The sequence below is a fragment of the Sorex fumeus genome, unplaced genomic scaffold (genome assembly GCF_029834395.1).
Source record: "Sorex fumeus unplaced genomic scaffold, SorFum_2.1 ptg000001l, whole genome shotgun sequence".
In the NCBI taxonomy this organism is placed as follows: domain Eukaryota; kingdom Metazoa; phylum Chordata; class Mammalia; order Eulipotyphla; family Soricidae; genus Sorex; species Sorex fumeus.
The window spans coordinates 2,333,463-2,357,847 of record NW_026606058.1 but is presented as its reverse complement, the minus strand read 5'-3'; the positions used below and the strand labels follow the sequence as shown (position 1 = coordinate 2,357,847).

The 24,385-nt window shown below is 57.8% G+C and overlaps 4 protein-coding genes across 4 annotated transcripts; 2 read left to right on the top strand and 2 right to left on the bottom strand.

Moving 5' to 3' along the window:
- The first annotated feature begins 550 nt into the window (after nucleotides 1–550).
- Nucleotides 551–5,395, top strand: TMOD4 (tropomodulin 4). Its single transcript, XM_056110498.1, has 9 exons — nucleotides 551–708; nucleotides 975–1,131; nucleotides 1,352–1,468; nucleotides 3,232–3,321; nucleotides 3,486–3,616; nucleotides 3,700–3,807; nucleotides 4,116–4,259; nucleotides 4,601–4,745; nucleotides 5,278–5,395. Exons 1-9 carry the CDS (start codon nucleotides 586–588, stop codon nucleotides 5,298–5,300), a joined length of 1,038 nt encoding a protein of 345 aa, XP_055966473.1. The 5' UTR covers nucleotides 551–585; the 3' UTR covers nucleotides 5,301–5,395.
- A 381-nt stretch (nucleotides 5,396–5,776) lies between these two features.
- On the bottom strand, nucleotides 5,777–11,002 carry SCNM1 (sodium channel modifier 1). Its single transcript, XM_056111834.1, has 7 exons — nucleotides 10,936–11,002; nucleotides 10,664–10,734; nucleotides 10,383–10,471; nucleotides 10,180–10,277; nucleotides 9,988–10,076; nucleotides 6,175–6,366; nucleotides 5,777–6,051 (listed from the first exon to the last, which is right to left on the bottom strand). Exons 1-7 carry the CDS (start codon nucleotides 10,984–10,986, stop codon nucleotides 5,952–5,954), a joined length of 690 nt encoding a protein of 229 aa, XP_055967809.1. The 5' UTR covers nucleotides 10,987–11,002; the 3' UTR covers nucleotides 5,777–5,951.
- Nucleotides 11,003–11,594: 592 nt separating this feature from the next.
- LYSMD1 (LysM domain containing 1) lies at nucleotides 11,595–17,480 on the top strand. Its single transcript, XM_056111956.1, has 3 exons — nucleotides 11,595–11,774; nucleotides 16,002–16,345; nucleotides 16,606–17,480. Exons 1-3 carry the CDS (start codon nucleotides 11,595–11,597, stop codon nucleotides 16,751–16,753), a joined length of 672 nt encoding a protein of 223 aa, XP_055967931.1. The 3' UTR covers nucleotides 16,754–17,480.
- Nucleotides 17,481–17,706: 226 nt separating this feature from the next.
- On the bottom strand, nucleotides 17,707–18,371 carry TNFAIP8L2 (TNF alpha induced protein 8 like 2). The gene has a single exon (XM_056111995.1). The coding sequence runs from the start codon at nucleotides 18,368–18,370 to the stop codon at nucleotides 17,816–17,818; it is 555 nt and encodes a 184-aa protein (XP_055967970.1). The 5' UTR covers nucleotide 18,371; the 3' UTR covers nucleotides 17,707–17,815.
- Between the last annotated feature and the right edge of the window lie 6,014 nt (nucleotides 18,372–24,385).

Below are 24,385 nucleotides of genomic sequence, written 5' to 3'. Positions count from 1 at the left end.
CAGTGACGAGGAGGAGGATCTTTCCCTGAAGTTCTCCGCTGCCCCCCTCCTCTTGGCAGGCACTGGGCCGCGGCCAGCAGCTCTGGCAGGGCCCCTGGCAGCTGGCGGGGCCGGAGTGCGGGGCGTGCCACCGGAGCTGCGCTGGGTACAGTGGGAACAAACCGTTAGGACTCCCGGCTTCCCGGCCACAGGCCTGAGCCGGGAGCAGGAACGAGACTTAGTTAGGGATTTTTTTCTGGTGGGGGTAACTGGGGCGGGCCATACCTGTTGTGCTCCTGGCTCTGTGCTCAGTGGTGGTGCCAGGCATAGGACTCGGGCCGGCTGCATCCACGGTAAGCGCCTGACCCACTGCACTGTTTCTCTGGTCCTGAAGACCCGGGTTTAGGTCCAACGACTTGGCCTTGCCCATCCTCCCAGGCCTGGCCCTGGCCGAATCCCAGTCGGAATCCATTTCCTGCCGGGTACCACCCCTTGTTTTTTTGTGTGTCTCTGCTGGGTACACACGCATCTCCCCATTGTCCTCTGACTGTCCCTTTGTCCCTCAGGCTCTGTGGGTGCCACCCGGGGGACGGGGTGGGGTCCACCATGTCATCGTATCAGAAGGAGTTGGAGAAGTACAGAGACATCGATGAAGACGAGATCCTCAGGACCTTAAGCCCTGAAGAGCTGGAGCAGCTGGACTGTGAGCTGCAAGAGATGGACCCTGAGGTAAGGGCTCCCACTCGGGGGCCTGGGCACTCTGGGTGGCTGTGACCAGAGCCACCTCTCGGACCTGGAGGCCTTTTTCTTTTTTTTCCCCCGACCACATCCGGTGCTGCTCAGAGCTTACTCCTGGCTCTGCATTCAGGGGTCATTCTGGCGGTGTGGGGGATGGCACCCGGGTCGCTGTGTGCAAGGCCAGCACCCTGCCTGCTGTCTGGCCAGCACCTGCTTCTGCCCCCAAGTCTGACTTTCTTCCCCAAACCCCGGTGAAGAACATGCTCCTCCCAGCGGGGCTGCGACAACGTGACCAGACCAAGAAGAGCCCCACAGGCCCCCTGGACCGTGACGCGCTTCTGCAGTATCTGGAGCAGCAGGCACTGGAAGTCAAAGAGCGGGATGACCTGGTGCCCTACACCGGCGAGAAGAAAGGTCCGCACCACACGGCCGGCCCCGCCGATGCCGCCGCCCAGGGCCGGCCCACACCCCCACGTCTGCCTGTGGCTCTGGGTTGCTCCCGGAGCTTGGGCCTGAGCGGACTCAGGATCCTCCGGATCCCACTCTGGGGGAGGGCAGGGAGCTGGCCTGGTCGTGGGGGGGCCCTCGGGGAAGTGAGCGCCCTGGGACCCTGAGCCGCCGTCCTCCCACCCAGGAAAACCCTTCATTGAACCCAAGAGGGAGATTCCAGCCGAGGAGCAGATCACTCTGGAGCCTGAGCTGGAGGAAGCTCTGGCCCACGCCACGGACGCGGAGATGTGCGATATTGCAGGTGGGCCCGGCGTTGAGCAGGAAGGACGGGGTGGGGGGGGAGGGCGGGGCTCGCTCTGGCGAGGCCTGATGGAGGACGTGGGTGTGTGAAGCAGCCTCACGCAGCTGCTGTTTTCTGGCTGGTACATCTGTACTTGGGCTGAACAAAGCCCTTTTCGGTGTTGTATTTTGTGTTGGGGCCACACCTCATGGCGCTCAGGAAAGGCTCCTGACAGTACTCGGGGGACCATGAGGCACCGAGCACCTGAAATTGAACCCCTGCGTTCCAGGTGTGAATTTCAGCCTTTAGGGTCTCCCCATCCCACAAGGTTGATGTTGCCTTCATCTTAAAGTATGAGTGGACTGCAGCGATATTACAGTGGGTAAGGCACTGGCCTTGCAACCAGGATCAATACCAAGCACCACCTAAGGTCCTCTGGCGGACCAAATAGTCGCCCTAGCCCTGCCAGGAGTGATCTCTTGAGTGCGGAGCCAGGAGTAAGCCCTGAGTATTGCCAGATATGGCCAAAACACAAAAAAAGAAAAAGAAAAACAGAAAAGGAGAGTCTTGACAGATGCCCTTCTAGCTCCTTACGGACCTGTCTGAGCTGTTTCAGTGTTTCTGAAAAATCACGCTGCCTGCGGGGCCTGAGAGAGAGCACAGCGGCAATTGCCCTGCATGCGATCAGCCTGGGCTCAATTTCCAGCATCCCATATGGTCTTCCCAGATCTGCCAGGAATAAACCCTGAGCATTGCTGGGTGTGGCCCAACCCCAGCCCCCCAAATATAAAAACACTGCATTGGAGGCTGGAGCGATAGCACAGCGGGTAGGGTGTTTGCCTTGCACACAGCCAACATGGCCGATACAGGTTCGATTCCCAGCATCCCATATGGTCCCCCGAGCACCGCCAGGAGTGATTCCTGAGTGCATGAGCCAGGAGTAACCCCTGAGCATCGCCAGGTGTGACCTAAAAAGCAAAAAAAAAACCCAAAAAAACAAAAAAAAAAAACCCACTGCATTGGCCAGAGAGATTAGATAAGGTGCTTCTCTCTCCCTCTCTCTCTTTTTTTTTCTTTTTGGGTCACACCCGGCGACGCACAGGGGTTACTCCTGGCTCTGCACTCAGGAGTTACTCCTGGCGGTGCTGGGGGACCATATGGGATGCTGGGAATCGAACCCGGGCCGGCCGCGTGCAAGGCAAACGCTCTCCCCACTGTGCTATCGCTCCAGCCACCAAGGTGCTTCTCTTGCATGAAGCTGACTTGGGTTTAACTCAGGTTTAGCTCCATAAACCTGCTCCCTGAGCATTTCCAAGAGTGATCCCTGAGCGCAGAGCTGAGGGTAAGACCAGAGCACCACCAGGTGTGGCCCCGAAACAATATTCACAAGCAAATTCACTGCCCTTGTGCGCGATCCGTACATTTCTAGAAGGTACCCAGGGCCACGGAGATTGACTGGGAACCTGTTACTGTTGGGTTTTGTTTGAGGCCACACCCAACGGTACTCAGGAGCTGTTATTCCTGGCTCTGGCCTCAAGATCACTCCTGGCAGTGCTCTGTGGAACATCTGCGGAGCCGAGCGAGGCTTGAACCGGGCACGGCTGCATCCAAGGCAGGCATCTTAGTCCCTGCACTCTCTCTCTCTCTCTCTCTCTCTGGGCCCCGGAGCAGGCACCTCTTTGGAAGAGTTCAGTCTTTCCAAAGTGCAACAGCTCCAGAATGCAGTGGGAGTGAGGGCCTGGCAGAAATCCCGTCTCACTCCCTCCCTCTCCTTCCTCACCCAGCGATCCTGGGCATGTACACGCTTATGAGCAACAAGCAGTACTACGATGCCATCTGCAGCGGGGAGATCTGCAACACGGAAGGGATCAGCAGTGAGTGTGTACAGGACCGGGACCGTGCAGCGGGGCCTGGGGCCTGGGGCCAGGTCGCGAAGGGTGAAAGGTGGGACGGCGACAGCCAGCACCCCGGGCAAGTCGGAGTCAGAGTCAGCGGGGGGCCAGACTGAGAGGGAGTCCTTCCGGCCCTAACCCACCAGGTGTGGTGCAGCCAGACAAGTACAAGCCGGTGCCAGATGAGCCCCCCAACCCCACGAAGATCGAGGAGATCCTCCAGAGTGTCCGTGGCAATGACAAGGAGCTGGAGGAGGTTAACCTCAACAACATACAGGTACGTGGGCATCTCCCTCCCGCCCTCCCCGGGCAAGCTGCAGGCCAGGGCAGCCGCCAGCCCCCTTCTCGCATCGCCAACAGGACATCCCGATGGCCATGCTGACCGAGCTGTGCGAGGCCATGAAGACCAACACCCACGTCCGGTCCTTCAGTCTGGCGGCCACCAAGAGTGGAGACCCCATCGCCAACGTAAGGCTGGTGTGGCCTTTGGCGCCCCCCCCCCCCCCACCACGCTGGTTTCGCAGGGTGGTCCTGGGGGTCGTTCCAACCGCGGGAACCCCCAGGGAGCCTCTGGCCACCAGCCCTGCCCTGCAGCTCACCTCGTGGCTCTGAAATTCTCACTGGACACCCTACCACGCCTCAAACCCACTCTGTTGAATTCCCTGCACTCCTCCGTCTCCCACCCGAGTAGGCTGTGCTTCCCGCTTGCGTCTGTCAATTCTTTTCTGTCACCTGGGAAGCAAGTCCCTGTCGCTAACCCAAGTCCCACCACCCAGGCGGTGGCGGACATGCTGCGTGAGAATCGTAGCCTCCAGAGCCTGAACGTGGAGTCCAACTTCATCAGCAGCATGGGGCTCATGGCCGTGCTGAAAGCCGTCCGGGAGAACGCCACGCTCACGGAGCTCCGCGTGGACAATCAGGTCAGCACCCCTGCCAGGCCCACCCTCTTGCTCTGAGCAAGTCTGCATGAAAACAAGCTCCTTTGAGGGGCTGGAGAGTTAGGACGGCAGCTAGGTGAATATTTTATGTTCCACACGGCTGACCCATGTTCGATTCCCAGCACTCCACATGGTCCCCTGTGCCGCCAGGAGTGACCCCTAAGTGCAGAGCCAGGAGTAAGCCTTGGGCACTGCCATTGCGGCCACAAGACAAAGGAGAAAACAAACAAAAGCCCCAGCCCCTTGGCTCTCCCCGAAGCCCAGTGGCCTGAGCCAGAGACCAACCAAGGGCCCGGCTGACTTCTCTCCTCTCCTGCCCGCAGCGCCAGTGGCCCGGGGATGCGGTGGAGATGGAGATGGCCACCGTGCTTGAGCAGTGCCCCTCCATCGTCCGATTTGGCTACCACTTCACCCAGCAGGGCCCGAGAGCCCGGGCCGCCCAGGCCATGACCCGGAATAACGAACTCCGTGAGTGACTGGGGGTGGGGGCGTGGCAGGGCGGTGAGGGCCCTCCTGGATTCTGGAAGCTACTCGGTGACAAGAACCGGGTCCCGGCCAAAGTCATGTTACCCTGAGCAACTGACCTCCCGGAAGTGGCGATCCCCGTGGGCAGAGGCAGAAGGAAGAAGCCAGACCTGTTTGGGGCGGGACATTTTTATTCGCTGTATTGACCTATTTGGGGGGGTGGGACATTTTTATTCACTGTATTGCTCTGCTGGGGGGCGTGGAGCCGTCTAGTGGGCTCTCCCAGGGACTTTTCTCTTTTTTGGGGTTGTTTTCGTTTTTGGACCACATCTGGCAGTGCTTGGCGGCTGCTCCCGGTTCAGTGCTCAGATGGGACCATGCAGTACCGGGTGCTGAACCCAGGGCTCCCACATGCTGTCTCCCAACCCGACTTGCTGAATTCTTCAGGGGTGTGGTTGAGGGACGCCAGAGGGGAAAGGGAGCACTGTGGTGGGGAGCTGGAGAAGGGACCAACCCTGTTTCCTGCCTCTCGCAGGCCGCCAGCAGCAGAAGAGGTGATAAGGCCTGTCCCTGTCCTGACGCGAGCTGGGAGCCCCGAACCCAGAAACCCTCGCCCACACCTCTCCTGTAAATAAAGGTCCTTCTGTCCACTCTGCCTGCCTCCTCCTGCGGGCTCTGGGGCGGAAATCCTGGCGCCGTCTCCTCCGGTCACTGCCAGCTCCAGGGGATTATTTATACTCTAGGGAGCAGCAGGCGAGGAGGCTCTGGTTACCAGGAGGAGGTGGGGACGCCCTCCCCAGTGCTCCCCAGAATCCGCTAATGCCTCCAGGAGGCTCCTTCCGCCCGCAAGTCACCCCGCCTTGGCGCTGCTCTCGGCGCGGCTGGGACCCCAGGCTGGGCTTCCCCAGACGCTCCTTGGGCTTTCGGGAGGAAAGGGCTCAGCGGGGAGGTGGCCGCCAGCAAGCACCAAGGGCGGAAGGCTCCTCCGACAGACTTATTAATAGGGCTGCGGGCAGCTGACGCCTGGCAGGGCTTTGGGAGGACGGGGGGAGGGGTCAGGAATATGGGGAGCCGTGTCCACTGTGGGAAGACTTGGCCCGCCTGAGAACCAGCGGAGCTGAAGGACGGCACGGGGACGGGCCACCTGGCTGGAGGGAAGACTCGCCCGGCACCTGCTGTGGTTTATTTATGAATTGAGCGGGGACGGTGTCAGTCCAAGGGGGGGCCGGGGGGCTCGTCCTCATCTGAGTCAAATTCGACATTCGCATCTTTGACCCATCGGCCTTGTCCATCTGGGATCCATCCAGAGCTGGAAATAACAGAGGAAGAACTGGCAGTTTAGTAAGGAGTCAGTGGGGACAAAGGTCACCGTGAAGGTCTGTAAACAGGTGTGCCACAGAGAAGCACCAGCGGAAATGCCCCCCAGACTCACCTCCGTAGGTGGAGGTAGTGGTCCAGAGTGCGTCTCCTGGTGGGGCTCAGAGGGGTGGGGGTGGGGCCGGCGTCGGGCTCCTGCGCCTGGGAGCCCACTGCTGGCCGGGCTTCCTTGCCCATCCCACTCTGGACCTCAGGCACCGGGAGTGGCGGAGGGCCCTGGGGGGCAGAGAGTCGGGGGGCTTCCGGTCTGGGTACAGAAGGAGGGATCAAAGGCTGTAAGGAGGGGCCAGAGCAATAGCACCGAGGGCAGAGCGCTCGCCTTGCACGCGGCTGATCTGGGTTCGATCCTTGGCACCCCCTATGACCCCCCCCCCCGACCATTACCAGGAGTGATCCTTGAAGTAGAGCCAGGAGTGAGCCCTGCACACGGCTGGGTGTGCCCCGCCCCACCCCGAAAGCGGTAAAGAGTTATAAAGCAGGAGGCAGCTCTCTGACTCCCAGTCTGTTTAAGTGCTCCTCAGAACAAGGGATTCGATGAAACTTTGCAAAATTTACTTGATTCCAAAATTTTTGATTCCGGGTGTGTGGGTGGGGGAACTATATGTGTGTGTGTGCGTGTGTGTGCAGAACATTTGTTCTGCATGCACGTGGCTCTGCTGTCCCAGGATTCAGCAAGCAGTGGAACTGCTGATAGGTCAAGAATCACCAGGACAGAGCTGGAGCGAGAGCACAGTGGGGAGAGTCCTTGCCTTGCACATGGCTGACCGGGTTCAATCCCCCTAGCACCCCATATGGTCCTTTGAGCACCAGCAGGAGTGATCCTTGAGTGTAGAGCCAGGAGAGGCCTAAGCACCATCGGATATGACCACCTTAACACCCCCTTCCAAAAAAAAATTCCTAGGAATGGGGTCCAGAGAGTGGGTAGAGTGTTTGCCTTGCACATAGCTGGCCCAGATCTGATCTCCCCAGCATCAAATATGGTCCCCCAAGCTCTAGCAGGAGTAATCTCTGAGTGCAGAGCCAGGAGAAAACTCTGAACACTGCCAGGTGTAGCCCCAAAACAAATAAAGAAAGAAAACAGAATCACCAGGAATGTTCCAGACCCCAGAGCACTATTTGCAAGGTCCTCTCTCTCTCTCACACACACAAACACAAATAGTTCCCCCACCCACACACCCAGAATCAAAAATTTTGGAATCAAGTAAATTTTGCAAAGTTTCATCGATTTGCTCGAGCGGGCCCGGTAACGTCTCACAACAAATTGTGAGGCTTGTTGTTACTGTGTTTGGCATATCGAATACGTCACGGGGAGCTTGCCAGGCTTTGCCGTGTGGACAAGATACTCTCGGCAGCTTGCCGGGCTCTCCGAGAGGGACGGAGGAATCGTGGAGGAATCGAACCTGGCTTGGCCGGCCGGCCGCACACAAGGCAAACGCCCTACCGCTGTGCTATCGCTCCAGCCCTTGCAAAGTTTAGATAAAAAGTTTTAAAAGTTCTGGGTCAGGGATGTAGCCCAGAGGTAGAATTCATGCCTTGCATTTATAACATTCAGAAGTCAATTCCAAGCCCCCCCACAACCATACACACACACACACACACACACGCACACACACACAAAATATTTTCAAGCTTGGGGCTGAGACAATGCCTTAGTGGCAGAGGACATGTCTCAGTTTATCCTTTAGTGCTGGGTTCAATCCCCTCCAGCACTAAAAAGAAAAAAAAAATTTAAATATTTTTTGTTTATGGGCTATAACTGGTGGTGCTCAGGGCTTACTCCTGGCTCTGTGCTCAGGAATCACTCCTGGTGGTCTGAGAGGACCCTGTGATGGAACCTGTCATACTATTTTAAAAAAATTTTTATGGGAGGAGCAGTAGTACAATGGTACAATGGGGCTTGCTTTGCATGTGGCTGACCTGCATTCAATTCCCAGCACCATGCATGGTCCCATAAGCCACGCCAGGAGTGACCCCTGATTGCAGACCTGGGAAGAAGTCCTGAGAACATTTGGATGTTACCCCAAAAGAAAAAAAAAATCTTTTCTTCACTTGCTGTTCAAGACCGTGTTCTTCCATCTCTCTCTTGCTTGTCTCTTTGTTTCTTCTCCATTTCGATTCTGGAGAAGGCCACATTCTCTCTTAAACACGCATTTCTCCCTTTTTCTCCCCTCACATCTTTCTAAATAAGATTTAACAAAAACTATCTTGCTTCACCAAAAAGTAATTTCTAAGCAGCCAATGAAGCTGACTGCTTACTGCCGCCCGGCCATTCTGCCTGGCTGTGGGCAGCCTCTGGAGAGTGTCCACATCCTGGGGCTTGTCTGGGCTGCGCAAGGGACCCTGCCGTTCTTAGCAGTGGTCTTTCCTCTCTGGCTTCTGCTGGACCCAATCTCAGGTTCAAACAGGTCTGCGGGCGCCTTTGGACAACCTCATGGCATGCTGGCTGGAGTCACACCAGCCAGGCCCTCATGTCCATCTGCATCACACTGCAGGACCACAGCAGCTCAGCTCCGAGACAGGTCCAAGCCCTGGGGAGAGGTGGGTCTGCTCTGAGAGGGGCTGGACCAAGGGTGATGGGGATGAATCTGAAACTGGGGGGATGAAAAGCGGCTCGTCCTGGAGGGCTGTAGGTCACAGACACCGAGTCCTGGCCTCTGACACAAGACGGACGGGCTCTCCAGTCTTGAGTGCCTCAGAGCTTCTCCAGCTCCCTGTCCAGCCCTGACAAGTTCCAGTCCTCAATGCCCATCCCACCACACCATAACCGGACTGGCTTTTCTTTCCGGGGGAGGACGGACAATACACCTAGAAGTGCTCAGGGTTGACTCCTGGCTCTGTGCTCATGAATTACTCCCACTGGCTCGGGTTCCACATGGAATGGTGGGGATCAAATCCTATATGCAAGGAAAGTACCCTACCCACATACTACCACTTCAGTTCCATTCTTCTTTTGCTTCAAGGCCACATCTGGCAGTGCTCAGGGCCTGCTCTTAGCTGTGTGCTCAGGAATCACTCCTGGCAGTGTTCGTGGGACTGTCTGGAGTGCCAAAGATTAAACCCAGGTCAGCCATGTGGAAGGCAAGTGCCCTACCCACGCTGCACAACTGCTCTGGTCCTAATAAACCCCGCTTCTTAACAACAACAAAAACAGACCTCACAGATAGAGTTGGGGAGACTAACTCCTCTAAGGAGGTCAGGCTCTTGCCTTGCATGCAGTGATTATGCCAACACCTCTGGAGTCATCCCAGATCATCTCCGGCACCCCAAAGGTCACTCCTGAGTACTGCCAGGAGTGACCCAACCCCTGCCAGGTGTGACCCAACATCATCCCCACCACCAAAAAAAAAAATGTTTGGGCTGGAGCGATAGCACAGCGGGTAGGGCTTTTGCCTTGCACGCGGCCGACCCGGATTCAATTCCCAGCATCCCATATGGTCCCCTAAGCACCGCCAGGGGTAATTCCTGAGTGCAGAGCCAGGACTAACCCCTGAGCATCGCCGGGTGTGACCCAAAAAGCAATCGCAAATCACAGATCATCCTGTTAATCGTCGATTGCCTCGAGCAGGCCCCAGTAATGTCTCCTTCATCCTAGCCCTGAGATTATATTCAAGGCTCTTTAGGAGAAAAAGCAAAAAAAAAAAAAAAAAAAAAAATTAAAAAAAAACGTTTTTGTAGAGACTGAAATATAGGAATATTACTACTCAAGCAACACTGCAAAGCGCTCTCAGACCTTTCCTTCAAGACTACAAAACTCTTTTTCCTGAAATATCAGGTGACGTCTCTAGAAGCCTTGGCGGCATCAGAATACAATCTGGGAGCCATATGCCTCTCCTGTCCTGCCAGCGTCCAGCGTCCCCGTGCTATAGACCTGCTTTTTCGGCGGCAGCAGCTATTGTAGTGAGGAGCTCTGTGCAGCGCCTTCTGAGTGATAAGCCGGGTCTGGGCCAACAGAGGAGCCTGGAAGAGAACCAGAGACAGTGACGGCACAGCCCAAGCGGGAAAGAAGCAAAGTCCCTCCGGGCTGGAGGTGCAGGTTCTGCGGACTCCGTGCTGCGGCTACCTCGGCCTTGCTCTCCTCCTGCCCGGATTCCTCCTGCTGTCTGGGATGCTGCTCCAGCCCCTTTCCTGGCTGCTTCGCACCATAGAAGCGCTGCAGGCCTGCAGAGAAAAAGGAAAATGCAAAATGCAAAATGCATTGCACCAAGGACGGTGTCCAAAGATGTGGAGGGGTCATCCCCTGCTCGCCCCTCTCTCCGAACTTACTGGACAGGTGTTTCTTCCCTGCACGGTGGGCGGTGAGCATAGCCAGGGTGTCCAGTACAGGTCGGTGGGCACAGATGGCACAAGCAAAGCTGGAGGGCAGAGAAATTCACTGGTGCCCGGGGACGGTCCCACCCGTCCTCCCCAAAGCCCATCGCCCGAAGGTCCAGTCTCCACCGCACGATTCCTCCCTCCCCACCTGGACCCCCCGAACCCATCATCTCCGTCTTCAGCAGGAAACTCGACCCGCAGCACCTCGGACCCGCTCCAGCCCCGACCCTCACCGGCCATCCCGCAGCATCAGCGCCTCGTCCTCCGGGATGTAACTGGCCAGCAGGTCCCCGACTCGTCGTTTCTGGAGACGGCAGAGGGGGACCAGCCTCAGGACGGGGAGAGGCAGGAGGCGAGAGCAGCGGGGGGACGGGGCTCGGAGGCGGGGAGGACCCGGCGCGGAGCCCAGATCGCGCGGCCAAGGGGCCCCGCGCTGGCGCCTGGGGGGACCCCGGAGCGACCAAGGAGCCCGTCTGCCGCCCCCGGAGGGCGGCCCCGCGCTTACTTTGAGCACATTCAGCTGACTCCAGTCGTCCCCTTCTCGCTTGAACGACATCACGCCGGCGATCCCCGGGGACGCGTCTCACCCGCCCGTGCAGCTCGCCCCGTCCGGGCCACCGTAGCCGGAGTGGGCGTGGCCGCCCCGCCCGGCCCCGCCCCGCCCCGCCCCGCGGGCCTTCGGAAGTGCAAATCGCGCATGCGCCGCGCCAGCGCCCCGCGGGCCTCCGGAAGTGCAAGTCGCGCATGCGTCGCGCCCGTGCCCCGCCCCGCGGGCCTCCGGAAGTGCAAGTCGCGCATGCGCCGCGCCCGCGCCCCGCCCCGCGGGCCTCCGGAATTGCAAGTCGCGCATGCGCCGCGCCAGCGCCCCGCCCCCGGGACTGCGTTTCCCACAGTGCCCCGCGGCTTCCGGCGCCGCGGGCCGCCGGGAGATGAAGTGTCTCGCGAGGGGCCGCGCGCGCGGGTGGGCGGTCCGGGTGGGCGGCGGCCGTGCTCACGTTCGGCCCCGGCGGGAGAGTGACCGGTCCGTGCGGCGCGGGACTGCCCCGGCCGCCGCCGCCGCCGCGTAACCCGCGCTCCGAAGTCGGCGCGCCGGGACCGTCCGGGCGGGGCGGGGCGGGGCGGGGGTCCCCGGCGCGCCGGGGTCGGAGCCCGAGGGTCGCGGCGATGGCGGCGCCGTCCCGGCAGGCCCCGGCCGGCGTCCCGGCGCTGCTGGGCGGGGGCCGCGCGCGCTCCTACGGGAGCCTGGTCCGCGCCGCCTGCTCGCCGGTGCGGGAGCGGCGCCTGGAGCACCCGCTGGCGCCCGGGGACACGCTGGCCGGGCTGGCGCTGCGCTACGGGGTCACGGTGAGTGCGCGGGCGCGGGCGCGGGGGGCGCGGAGGGGGAGGCCAGCGGGCCCTCCCGGCTCTCCGGCCTCCCAGCTGGTCCCTGCACGCAGCGCCAGGAGGGGTTCCCAAGGCAACCCGGCGGCACAGGATGCCGGGGAGCGCCGTAACCTCTTAACCACTTTTTGGCCCCTCCACTTTTTTTTTTTTTTTTTTGCTTTTTGGGTCACACCCGGCGATGCTCAGGGGTTACTCCTGGCTCATGCACTCAGGAATCACTCCTGGCGGTGCTCAGGGGACCCTATGGGATGCTGGGGGTCGAACCCCGGTCGGCCGCTTGCAAGGCAAACGCCCTACCCCTGTACTATAGTTCCAGTCCTCTGTCATTAAATTTTATTTTGTTTTTTTGCTTTTTGAGTCACACCTGGCGACGCACAGGGGTTACTCCTGGCTCCTGCACTCAGGAATTACTCCTGGCAGTGCTCAGAGGACCATATGGGATGCTGGGAATCGAACCCCGGTCGGCCGCGTGCAAGGCAAACGCCCTCCCCGCTGTGCTATCGCTCCAGCCCCTCCACTTTTTATTTCAGAGGGTCTTGCATGCTTCCCAGCACAGAAGCTTCGTAGATGTTGTTTCTTTCTTTCTTTACTACGTGTTGTTGTGTCTTCTGGGTCTCACCTGCCAGTACTGAAGTTCATTCCTGGTGGCACTGGGGACCTACGGGGTGTCCAGGATCAAGCCATTGCGTGCAGGTCAAGCCCGGAACACCCTGTGCTGTCTCTCTGGTCTAGTGTTGTTGTTGTTGTTCTGGTCTAGTGTTGTTGTTGTTGTTTTGTTTTGTTTGTTTTTCATTTGGGGCCACACCCGCCAATGCTCAGGGCTTGCTCCTGGCAGTGCTCAGGGCACCTGTATAGGATGCTGGGGATTAACCCAGATCAAGACTCTGTGTGCAAGACGAGGGCCGTCCCCACTGTGCTGTCTGTCTGGCCCCTCGTTTTTCTTTTTTTCTCCTGTTGTGTGTGTATGTGGGAACTAACGCCCACCTGTGACCCAAAAGCAATTAGGCATTGTTACTGACTCATTAGCTATTATTATTATTTATTCATTACCTGTCATGATTATTCCTTTTTTTTTTTTTTAACGTGGGTGGTGGGTGGGGTGGTTGGCCAGCCTCAGTGGTGCTCAGAGGCTATTCCCGAGTTTGTAGTCGGCATCACCCCGACCTGTCCTTGGGAGACCGTCTCGTGTTGCTCTGCCCGGAGGTCTTACCTGTTGTACTGAGTCCCTGGCACCCAGCTCGCGTTCTTTAGGGAACCTTGTGAGCTAGATAGAATCATTCCCTTTGTTTTATCTTGGAGCCACACCGGGTGGTGCTCGGGGTTACTCAGGGCTCAGCAGTAGGTGTCAACCCCAACAATGTTGGGCGCACTGTGTCCGCTGAGATTCAAACCCAGCGCCTCACACATACAACCCCCTGGGCCACATCCAGTGCCCTTCAGTATTCTCTTCCAAAAATAAGGAAATGGGGGTGGGAGATAGTGATGTGGTAGAGCATTTTTGCCTTTTACACAGCCCAGAGCACTACTGGGTGTGGCCAAAAACAAAAGAACAACTCAAAGATAAGAAAGTAGAAAGTGAGGGGCTGGAGCGATAGCACAGCGGGTAGGGCATTTGCCTTGCACATGGCAGACCCAGGTTCGATTCCCAGCATCCCATATGGTCCCCTGAGTACCGCCAGGGGTAATTCCTGAGTGCAGAGCCAGGAATAACCCCTGTGCATCACCAGGTGTGACCCAAAAAGCCAAAAAAAAAAAAAAAGAAAGAAAAAAGAAAGTAGAAAGTGAGGAAGCTACCTTATTTCACTGCATAACCAACACAGCCTCTTTTAAAAGAATATCAGCACAGTTGGTGGAAAGTTTCACATTATGGTCACATCCCATTTTTTTGCAAAGAAAAAAAAAAACTGGCAACAGCAGGTAGGGTACTTGCCTTGCACATGGTTGACCCAAGTTCCATCCCAGGCACCTCATATGATCCCCCAAGCCCACCAGGAGTGATCCTTGAGCACAGAGCCAGGAGTAAAAGCCCTGTACACTGCCAGGTATGGCCTCAAAATTAAATGTAGCACTGTAGCACTGTCCTCCTGTTGTTCATCGGTTTGTTTGAGCGGGCACCGGTAACGTCTCACAACAGATTGTGAGACTTGTTGTTACTGTTTTTGGCCTATCAAATATGTCATGGCTAGCTTGCCAGGCTTTGCCGTGTGGGCGAGATACTCTCGGTAGCTTGCAGGGCTTTACGAGAGGGGTGGAGGAATCCACCCGGGTCAGCACACCCTGTGCTGTGCTATTGCTCCATAAAATTAAATGTAAACATAAAAATATTTTTGGCTTAAAATCTGTGATAACTAGAGAGATGTAGTACTTTGTCGTAAGCCACACAGCTAGTGTCATTGGTAGGGCTGGGATTTGGACCAGATTGTCTCATTGGAAAACCCTCACGTAGGAGCCAGCGCGATAGTCCAGTGGGGGAGGCTTCCGCTCTGCGTGTAGCCAACCCAGGTTCCATCCCTGGCACCCCGTAGTGTCCCCTAAGCCTGCTGGGAGTAATCCCTGAACACAGCCCGGTTTGGCCCAAAACTGGGGGGAAAAATAAAGGAGTGAAAAAGGCCAGAATTCCAGCATGAGCTTCGTTTGGGACTTGGCAGGTAATCTTGGGGAAGTCATTAACCTCTCTGGGTTCCACTTTGGACCCACGCTGGTGTTGCTTGTGGGGGCTACTCCTGGCATCATGCCGTGCACAGGGGTCACTCCTGGTGGGAGTGACCGGTATTTGGGAGAACGTGTGATTCTGGGATCAAATTGGGTGCTTCGTGCAATGTCTGGTATGTGCTTCGGCTCTTCAAGCTCACTCCCCAGCCCATATTTTTCTGGTTAATTAAGAGCACCTTAAATGTTTGTAGCTGTCGTTCACACAGATAAAATCTTCGGGGGCGGGGGGATCATTTTGGATCACACTGGGCAGTGCTTAGGGCTTACTCCGGCTCTTTGCTCAGGGATCACTTCTGGCGGTGTTCAGGGGACCGTGTGTGGTCAGGGGATCAACTGGAATTGGCAGTATACAAGGCAAGGGCCTTAGCATGTACTATTGATAAAGTTTTTTCCCTTCAAGGTAGTTTTGTTTGTTTTTGCTTGTTTTTTGTTTGTTTGTTTTTGCGTTTTGGGTCACACCCTGCGATGCTCAGGGGTTACTCCTGGCTCTGTACTCAGGAATTACTCCTGGTGGTGCTCAGGGCACCGTATGGGATGCTGGGGATTGAACCTGGGTCAGCTGCGTGCGAGTCTTAATGCCCTACCGCTGTACTATTGCTCTGGCCCTGACTGGCAGTCTTGGTGAGAGGCTCCCATCAGTGCTCACTTGGCCCGAGGGCCACACCCAGCCATGCTCAGTCCAGCGGTTTGTTATTCAGGTGTGGCAGTGCAGGCAGCCACCAAGGCTGATCGGGTGGGGCTGGGCAGGGGCCAGGGGACAATGCAGATTTGGACCTTGCCTGTATCCAGCCCTTTGGACTGTACCCCATGCCCTTTTCAAGCACAGAGAAGGCTGGAGAGAGCACGGCAATGAGTACCAATGGGATGCCCCAGCCCCCCTCCCCCAAGAATGGAAAGCCCAAAGTCCAAAAACTGCTGAGAAGCAAAATCGGCACAGTATCAGCCTTGGTTGTCCTGGGATTAGATAAAACTGTCTCACCCGTTGTTTTTTTTTTTTAATTGTTTGCTGCATGGGGATGGCAGCGCGGGGCCTTGCACACCTAGACTGCCGGGCATGTTGAAAGTCTCCACAGGCGGGAGAGATAGGAATTACTACCTACTACTAGCAGAGAGGGTGTTTGCAGGCAGCCAGCTTGTCAGCCCTGAGGGTCCCCTGGGCCCCTCCAGGAGTGATCCCTTGGAAGCCCTGAGTACTGTCAGATGTGACTCCCAAACCAAAAAATTAATCAATAAATGAATGGACACAGGGCCGCATGGGGTGAGCATGTGCTTTACATGTCAGAGGCCTGGGTTCAGTCCTTGACACCACATGGTCCCCTGAGTACCAAGCCAGGAATAAGCCCCTGAATTCCACCATGTGTGGTCCCAAAAGAAGTCCCCAAGAAAGGGTGTGCAAATATAAAATGGGGGTGCAGTTGATGATACAACTGCTGGTTTATTGCTGTCACTAATTCTGGTGGCTTTTTTTTTTTAAAGATGGAACAGATTAAGCGTGCAAACCGCCTTTATACGAACGACTCCATCTTCCTGAAGAAAACTCTCTACATCCCCATCCAGACAGAGCCCAGAGACATCTTCAGTGGTCTGGATTCTGATGACGAGAAGGATGGAGAGGAGGGCCAGTCAAGCAAGGAGGATGTTTGCCCGCACTCAGCGGAGAGGACAAAGACAGAGCGAGGTTTGGGCGGTGCCAATGTAGCCGCCACAGGCCAGGAGCCCGGCCCGGATCTCTCTGCCTCGGACTTCCTCAAGAAGCTGGACTCCCAGATCCGCCTGTCCAAGCAGGCCGCTGCCCAGAAGCTACAGGGTGGGGATATCAGGTAAGCCCGCTGTGGTCTTTCCAGACCATCCGTGACAGGCCTCGGCCTCCTCTCCCCAGCCTGGCCTGACACACTCAGGCACCCCGTCGGCTGAGGCCCGGGGACATTGGGACAGGAGCTGGGTGCTGGGCAGGGGAGTTGTGGTGTCTCCAGGGACGGGCCATCTGGTCCAAGCAGCCAGCCCAGTGTTGATGGGACCAGCGCCCGGGCGTCTCTGCTCCGCTGCTTCCCTTGACACTGATCCCCTGTCTCCCCTGCAGGACACTTACGGCAGATGCAGGACACTCACAGCCGCCCTCGAGCTCCCCCCGGATGCAGCAGCATGCTGTGCTTGGGCCTGTACCGCTAACCCGGACCTCTCGCACCCGGACACTGCGGGACCAGGAGGATGAGATCTTCAAACTGTGATGCCGTGGCCCCAGCAGAAGTGCCCCGCGGAAGCAGCTGCTGTTGGGGAAGAGACCGCCGTGAGGCCGAGGGTGTGGCTCCTTGCCACTGCCGCCTCCTGGCCCTCCCAGGCCAGGTCCTGGTGCAAGGCTAGTGGCCGGGTGGACCCTCCTCGGCGGTCCTGAGGGGAGCGCTGCCCTCTAGATCAGGTGCTCCGGATGTCCCGGCGTGCCTCTTGGCCTTAGAACAGGGAGGCAGGAACCCCGTTCCCCAACCCAGTCTGCCCACTTCCTGCCCGTCTCCAGTTTTGTAATCTTATTTATTTGGTGCTATACTGAAGTCCTATTTATTTGCTCACTCTTACTCTGTCCCCTCTTCACCGACAGTTGGGGCTTCTACAGTCCTCAGGCCAGGTATCCCAGGAATTGAGGGCAAGCTGGTCCCCGCCTGCTTAACCAAGTTTAGGATTAGAAGGCGGTAGGTGTGGCCAGCCCTACTGTGGGGTGTTTGGACAGGGCTAGGGTAGGGTGTCGCCTTCTTTACCAGCTCACTTTCTGCGTAAGTCCTGGGCTAAGAGAGCAGGGCGGAAGCTCTGGCAGGCTCCAGGCCACCCCCGACCCGCCTCTGCTGGGGAGGCTCAGGGCTGGAGAGGGGGTGGAAGTGAGTCTGGGGGGGCTCTGCTAGGCCCCCCAGGCCCACCTGTCTGGGACTAGCTGCTCACTACGTTATCTGCTGCTCGTAGCCAGACTTCCCCACCGGGCTCTTGGCATTTTCTTAAATGACAGTGGGCGAGGGTGGGGGACAGGGAGCGCGGCGGCCTTCCTCTGTCCGGGGACCGGCACGGGTCGGAAAGGCTGGAGAGATTAAACCGTGAGCCCTCGGCCTGTTTCCGTGGCTTTATTTCTCCCGGGATCGTCTCCCTGCCCGCAAGTGTCTCTTGGGACCCGTCCTCTGTCTGCAGCGTCCCCGGGAGCCTTCTCCGAGCACCCGACTTGGCTCCCGAGGGCGCGGGGGCTCCCCTGCTGCCGGGCCGTCCTGGGGGCACCGGGGACGGGAGCGTCGCCCGGCCCCCGCGGGCAGCCGTCAGAGCTTGCCCTCTTCCAGCAGCTTCCGGAGGCCGGCGCAGATCTTGTCCAGGTGCTGCTCGAAGCCCGGGCCGTAGAGGGCGGCCAGCAGGCCGGCGTCGGCGAAGTGGTCGAAGACGTGGCGGATGCGCGCGTGGGACTTGGGCGTGAGGTGGCCGGCCACCAGCTCCAGCAGCGCGTCCCGGCACTCGGCCAGCAGCCCGGCCAGCACGGCCGCCTCGAAGGTGAAGGCCACCTCGCCGAAGCTCAGGGCCGTCATGGCCCCCTGCCGCAGCTTGTGGCGAAAGCGGCCGGCCGCCGCCAGCTCCCCGGGCCCGAAGCAGCCGCTGCGGTGCAGCACGGCCACCTTGACGGCCACCTTGACCAGGTCCTTGACCACGCGCTGCGCCTGGGCCCGGCTCTGCGTGTACTCCTTGGACACGCGGTAGAGCTCGTCCAGCACCTCGCTGCTCGTCTCGTCCAGGAACAGGTGCGCCGCCGACCGGCCTGCCATCTTGCTCAGGACCTTCTTCTCCGCCTGCAGGGCCAGGCTCTTGGAGCTGAAGGGCTCCATGGTGCCTGGGACGCGGAGGACACGGTGTCAGGCCGCGGGCCTCCCTGGGAAGGGAACGGGCTTCTCCCTTCCGTCTCCTCCTGGGCTCTAGCCCAGCACTCTGGGTCTGCCGTCCCCTCCCCACCCCCGGCCAGAGCCGTTATGCAGCAGGCAGGGCTCTTGCCTTGCACGTGGCCAACCTGGGTTCGATCGCCGGCACCCCAGAGCATCCTCTGCACGCAGAGCCAGCACCAAGCCCGGGGCACTGCTGGGTGTGGCCCAGAACAGGAAAAGCAAAAAACAGGCCGGGGGGAGGATTGGCTTTGGCCAGAGAAATGAGGGCGCCCAGTAGACCTGCCCACTGTGGGCCAAGCTTTAAGGGGAAGTAGCTTGCGGCCGCAGTGAGAAGATACGGTTTACCTGACAGGTCATTCTTCTGTGGCCATTCTGAACCCCTGTGTGCCACATATGCCCGTGTGGTGTGTACAAACCTGGGTCTGCAGCTGAAAAATGGGCTGGTGTCGGCCCTTCCCCAAGGCCAGACGCTTCTGCCGGCCCAGCTACCACAGCAGCTACTGGGTTGTTTGGCCTTTAAGGAAATGAGGGGGGGCTGGAGCGATAGCACAGCGGGTAGGGCATCTGCCTTGCACGCGGCCGACCCGGGTTCGATTCTCAGCATCCCATATGGTCCCCCAAGCACCGCCAGGAGTGACCCTTGAGCATCTCCAGGTGTGACCCAAGAAGAAAAAAATGAGGGACCAGAGAGATAGTACCACAGGCAGGGCCTTGCTTTGCAAGCAGCCAACTGGATTCAATCCCTGGGAACATAAGGGTCTCCCAAGCCCCACCCGGACTGAGCCCTGAAAGCAGAGTCGAGTCAGCACTGAGCACTGCTGGGTGTGACCCAAAATCCAAAAACAGGCATGGGAAGTTGGGCTGGAGAGACAGAACAGCAGGTAGGAAGGTGGCGTGTGGCCGACTCGACACTTACGGAGCCCTTGAGCAGCACCAGGAGTAAGCCCTGAGCCGGGAGGGAACGCTGAGCATGGCCAGGTGTGGCCCCAGAAAGAAAATGGGGGAGAGGTGCTAGAGAGGGCTCGGGGCGGAGCACAGGCCTGCATGCCCGGGCCCAGGGGTGATGCCTGAGCACACTGGAAGCAGCATTACCGGACACGACCCCAAACTGCTGATGCTTTCTGTGGAGCTGCTCCTTGCCAAGTGCTCTCATGCCCCCTTGTCCCAACTCTTGCTAACAGCAGCTCCACGTCAGCAGTGAGAAAGCAAAAGCGAGAGAGTCGAGGGAGCTTGGTCCACGTCCACCAAACTTCGAAAGTGGACGGAACCAGATCGCGCTCCAGAGCTGCCTGTGTCCCCGGAGCCCCTCGGGCAGAGCTGAGGGGACAGCACTTGGGGGGGTCCCCACGCCCACCGCCCGGGGAGTCTGAACTCGCCCTCTCGCGAGTTCTCTGCGGAGGCCTTGTGAGGTTCTTGGGTTGTTTTGCTTCTTACTTCCCCTCCTTGCTCTGCAGGATGTGGGGTGACCGCAGTGAGGACCAGCCACGCCCTCGCCCCCAACCAGAGTGGGGCTCCGAAGAAGCCGTGGCAGGGAGCACCTGCCCCAGTGGGAAAGGAGGACCCGGCTTGGCCCCCGGGGTGCTGGCCCCTGGCCGTCTGCCCAGGAGAGGCCGCCTGTGGCGCCTCCTCCCTCCGACTTCCCCTCCCCACCCTGCGCGGACCCCACTGCCCTCTCCCCTCTGGCCCACGGCCCCTCCCCCATCCCGCATCCCCTGGCCGGCTTCCCCCTTGCCCTGTGGTCCTGGGTCCTCCCCACACACTCCCCTGCCTCCCTCCATCTGCCTCTGGGCCTCCCAAGACCCACTCGCCCCTGCCCCTCCTGCACCTGGCCGCCCAGCCAGCCCCACCCACCCCACCCACCCTGCAACCGCACCCTCCAGGCTGACCTGCCCCCAGGGGGCAGGGGGACCCCTCCCAGGGAGCCACAGGTCCTGCCGCAGGAGCCCCAGGTGGGGAGAGTGGCCCACAGAGCCGGGCCCGCCCCCCGCACCCCTGCCTGCCCCCTGGGGGGTCACAGGGTCTCACCTCCTCGGGTGCCGGCCCTCCGGGTGCGACTGTCCCGGGTGCGCAGAACAGAGAAGCTCCCCCGAGAGTCTCCAGGCCCCGCCCCCGGCCTCCACCTCCGGGTTCCTGCGCCCGACCCAGGGGCTCCTAGCAATCAAAGCGGCCACACCCGGGCAGGGCCTGCAGGGGCCTCTCCGCGCGCGGGGCGGTGGCCGGAAGAGGGGCCAGCAGGCCCCGGCCGGGTGCGTGGGACCCCCAAGTCTGCAACGCAGGCGAGGAAGGTGCTGGGGTCAGGCTGCAGCACCAGGAGCGGCCGCCGGGGGGCAGCACCACCACGAGTCGCCGCGCTCGGCTTCCCCGGAGCGGCCCGCGGGGTCGGGGGATTCAAAGGAAAAGCGAGTCGGAATTCCTGAATGGAAACCTCAGTGCAGGGGCGGAGCCTGCTGCCAAGGGCCCTCCGGGTATTGATAGCATCCTTGGAGGGCGCCAGCAGCCAGCGAGAAGCACACGCATCTGTCTGGTCGGTCGTGCACCCGGGCCAGACCGCAGCCTGGGCAGGGAGGTGAATTTGAGCAAGATAAAGCGAATCCGAGAGAAAAAGAAAAAAAAAAAAAAGCGAATCCGAGTCAAACAAACAATTGCATTTGAAGGAACAATTGCATTTGGAGGAACGCGAAAGACTTTTGTCCAGACTTGAGCACGTGCGTGGCAGGTGGCAGGCTCAGGTTCAGTGCCCACGGAACAAGCCCAAAACAAAATAAGTGGAAAAGAAGAAAAATGAGGACTGGTAGCACGCAGCCTCTCTGGGTTCAATCTCCAGAACCCCATATGCTTCCCAGAACCTGCCAGGAGTGATCCCTGAGCACAGAACAAGGAGCACCAACCAACCGGGGCCCCAAAATCAAAATGAGGGTTATCCATTCTGACTTAGAAGTGCCACTCTTGAGCCAAAGCGATAGTACAGCAGGTAGGGTGTTTACCTTGCACCCAACTGACCTGGGTTCGATCCCCAGGACCCCATATAATTCCCTGAGCATCACCAGGAGTGATTCCTGAGTGCAAAGCCAGGAGTAATCCCTGTTTTTGGCCCACTGTGGCCCCAAATTTTTAAAAAAATGTCACTATCTAGAATTTAGCTTAGTGGGCTAGTGATAATACTAGGTTCCTGTCTTGTATGCAATAATCCTGGTTTGATATCTTTTATGACATCTTATTATCTCATCCCTACTTTGGACAAACTGGCAGGTTACTGAATGTAGCCTGCCCACAGGGCAGAGTCTGGCAAACTCCCCGTGGAGTCCCCAATCTGCCAAATACCAGTAACAATGATGGGTCTCATTCTCCTAAAGAGCCTTGAATATAATCTCAGGGCTAGGATGAAAGAGACGTTACTGGGGCCTGCTCGAGGCAATCGACGAATAACAGGATGATGAATGAATGAATGAATGAATAAATGATCTCTGGAACCACCTATGTTCCCAAGCCCCACTAGGAGTGCTGAACACAGCCAGGAGCACTGCCTTGCCCTGAGCATTGCTGGGTGTGGCCCAAAAGAAAGATCAGAGAATGACTTCCTCGAGCGTTAGGACTGAGCAGTGAGACATGTCTCAGGGTGGGTCCAGGAAGCATCAGTTCCAGGACTACAAGAATGGGCTGAAGCCAGGGCTTGCAGCCGACCATGCGACGGGCTGAGAAGGGACCAGTCAGTGGTGTCACTTGCTTAAGCTCAGGATGAGGAAAACAAAGGGAGACACCCAGGATTTGGTAGGCTCAGGAAAAGTTCTAGAAGAAAGGGAAATAGCAAAAAGTTAGCAGGTTGTGAAAAGTGGAAAGGAAGTTGGAGTTTAAATCAAAGTGTCAGCAAAGCACTGAACCCTAGACCCCAGTCTCCACCTCAGGACATCCTCAGGGTTTCATCTTATTAAGAACATTCTAGATTGGGGGGGGGGGGGGTGGAGGCATACCCAGCAGTGTGCAGGGCTTACTCCTCTGCACTCAGGGATCACTTCCGGAGGGCTCAAGGGTGCCAGGCAAGACAAGCACTCTCCAGCCCTCCAGCCTTATACCTTTATGTTTTGTTTTTTAACCCACGTTATAGCATTGGTCAGGCTGACTCCTGGCTCTATAGCACAGCGGGTAGGGCGTTCGCCTTACAAGCGGCCGACCCGAGTTCGATTCCTCCGCCCCTCTCGGAGAGCCCGGCAAGCTACCGAGAGTATTCAATATGCCAGACACAGTAACAACAAAGTCTCCAATGGAGACGTTACTGGGCCCGCTCGAGCAAATCGACGATCAACGGGAGGGCCTTTACCTTTACCTTACTCCTGGCTCTGTACTCAGAAATTATTTCTAGCAGTGCTCAGGGGACCCTATGGGATGCCAGGGATTGAATTCGGTCAGCTGCATGCGAGACAAATGCTGTTCCCTCTGTACTGTCGCTCTGGCCCCCTGCACGGCCCACTTCCGTCTATTTGAAGACTTTCCTTATAAGCCTCTTCTCTGCCCCACTGATTCCTGCTTAGTCTATGGGTCTCAGCTGGAAAGTTCAATCTCCCATGAAACCACATTAACCCTGTTAACTCTGCCAGACCCCTTTGCCCATGATCTTTTAGAATTGCACACCTTCATGGCCCCAAGATGCTCAACAAAGTGGAGCATATGCTTCACAAGCAGGAGGCCCAGATAAGATCCCCAGCACCACATGGTCCCCAGAGCACTGAGCTTGGAGTATTCTCTGAGAACCACTGGATGTGGCCCAAAAATGTTTTTAAAAGTGAGGGTGTGGGGCTGGAGTGATAGCACAGCGGGTAGGGCGTTTGCCTTGCACGCAGCCAACATTACCGATGCAGGTTCGATTCCCAGCATCCCATATGGTCCCCCGAGCACTGCCAGGAGTGATTCCTGAGTGCATGAGCCAGGAGTAACCCCTGAGCATCGCCGGGTGTGATCCAAAAAGAAAAAAAAAAGTGAGGGTGTGACGCTGGAGTGATAGTGTATCAGGTAGTTGCCTTGCATGCGGCTGACCTGGGTTCAATCCCTGGCATCTCATGTGGTTCCCTGAGTCCACAAGGACTGAATCCTGAGTGCAGAGCCAGGAATAAGCCCTGAGCACCACTAGGTGTTGCCAAAAAAAAAAAAAAGTGGGGATTTGGGTGTCGGACAGATAGTACAGCAGGCAGTGTGCTTGCTGTACACATGGCTGACTGAGTTTGATCCCCGGTACCCTATACAGTCTCCTGATCACACCAGGTGTGATCCCTGAGCACAGAGCCAGGAGTAAGCCCTGAGTATCGCCAGGTGTGGCCCCAAAACAAAACAATAACAAAAAACTGGTGGTAGGACACAGGGAGGACCCTGAGACAATGCCGAGGGAAGTGGATATTCTGGCGGAGGAAGTCAGTGCAGTGTTGAAACATTTTATGCATCCATCAGTAGAGTTTAAAATAATCATGCTAATATAAATATTTAAAATTATTAGAAATTAAAGAATTAAAAGGGCCAGAGCAATAGTACAGCCAGTAGGGTGCTTGCCTTGCATGTAGCCAACCTAAGTTCCATCCTGGACACCCCACTCTGAGCACTGCCAGGAGGGGCTGGAGTGATAGTACAACAGGTAGAGCATTTGCCTTACACGCCGACCCTGGTTTGATTCTCAGCATCCCATATGGTCCTTTGAGCACCGCTAGGGGTAATTCCTGAGTGCAGAGCCAGAAGTAACCCCTGTGCATTGCCGGGTATGACCCGAAAAGAAAATCTTGCCTGAGCACTGCCAGGAGTGATCCCTGAGTACAGAGTCAGGAGTAAGCTCTAAGAACTTCCAGCGGTGGCTCAAAAGCCAAAAAAAGAAAGTTAAAGAATTATATGCCTTGGGGCTGGACATTTGCCTTGCACACGGCCTACCGGGGTTCGATTCCCAGCATCTCATATGGTCTCCTGAGCACCGCTAGGAGTAATTCC

What these genes read in the sequence shown, in the direction of transcription:
- TMOD4 (XM_056110498.1), top strand. Translation starts at nt 586, where the DNA reads ATGTCATCGTATCAGAAGGAGTTGGAGAAGTACAGAGACATCGATGAA. An exon ending in GTGGAGACCCCATCGCCAAC is followed by an intron (nt 3,808 to 4,115) that starts GTAAGGCTGGTG and finishes CCCACCACCCAG; the next exon opens with GCGGTGGCGGACATGCTGCG. An exon ending in AGCTCCGCGTGGACAATCAG is followed by an intron (nt 4,260 to 4,600) that starts GTCAGCACCCCT and finishes TCCTGCCCGCAG; the next exon opens with CGCCAGTGGCCCGGGGATGC.
- SCNM1 (XM_056111834.1), bottom strand. Translation starts at nt 10,986, where the DNA reads ATGTCGTTCAAGCGAGAAGGGGACGACTGGAGTCAGCTGAATGTGCTC. An exon ending in TGCTGCCGCCGAAAAAGCAG is followed by an intron (nt 6,367 to 9,987) that starts GTCTATAGCACG and finishes TTCTGTACCCAG; the next exon opens with ACCGGAAGCCCCCCGACTCT. An exon ending in CACTACCTCCACCTACGGAG is followed by an intron (nt 6,052 to 6,174) that starts GTGAGTCTGGGG and finishes TGTTATTTCCAG; the next exon opens with CTCTGGATGGATCCCAGATG.
- LYSMD1 (XM_056111956.1), top strand. Translation starts at nt 11,595, where the DNA reads ATGGCGGCGCCGTCCCGGCAGGCCCCGGCCGGCGTCCCGGCGCTGCTG. An exon ending in CGCTGCGCTACGGGGTCACG is followed by an intron (nt 11,775 to 16,001) that starts GTGAGTGCGCGG and finishes TTTTTTTTAAAG; the next exon opens with ATGGAACAGATTAAGCGTGC. An exon ending in CTACAGGGTGGGGATATCAG is followed by an intron (nt 16,346 to 16,605) that starts GTAAGCCCGCTG and finishes TCTCCCCTGCAG; the next exon opens with GACACTTACGGCAGATGCAG.
- TNFAIP8L2 (XM_056111995.1), bottom strand. Translation starts at nt 18,370, where the DNA reads ATGGAGCCCTTCAGCTCCAAGAGCCTGGCCCTGCAGGCGGAGAAGAAG.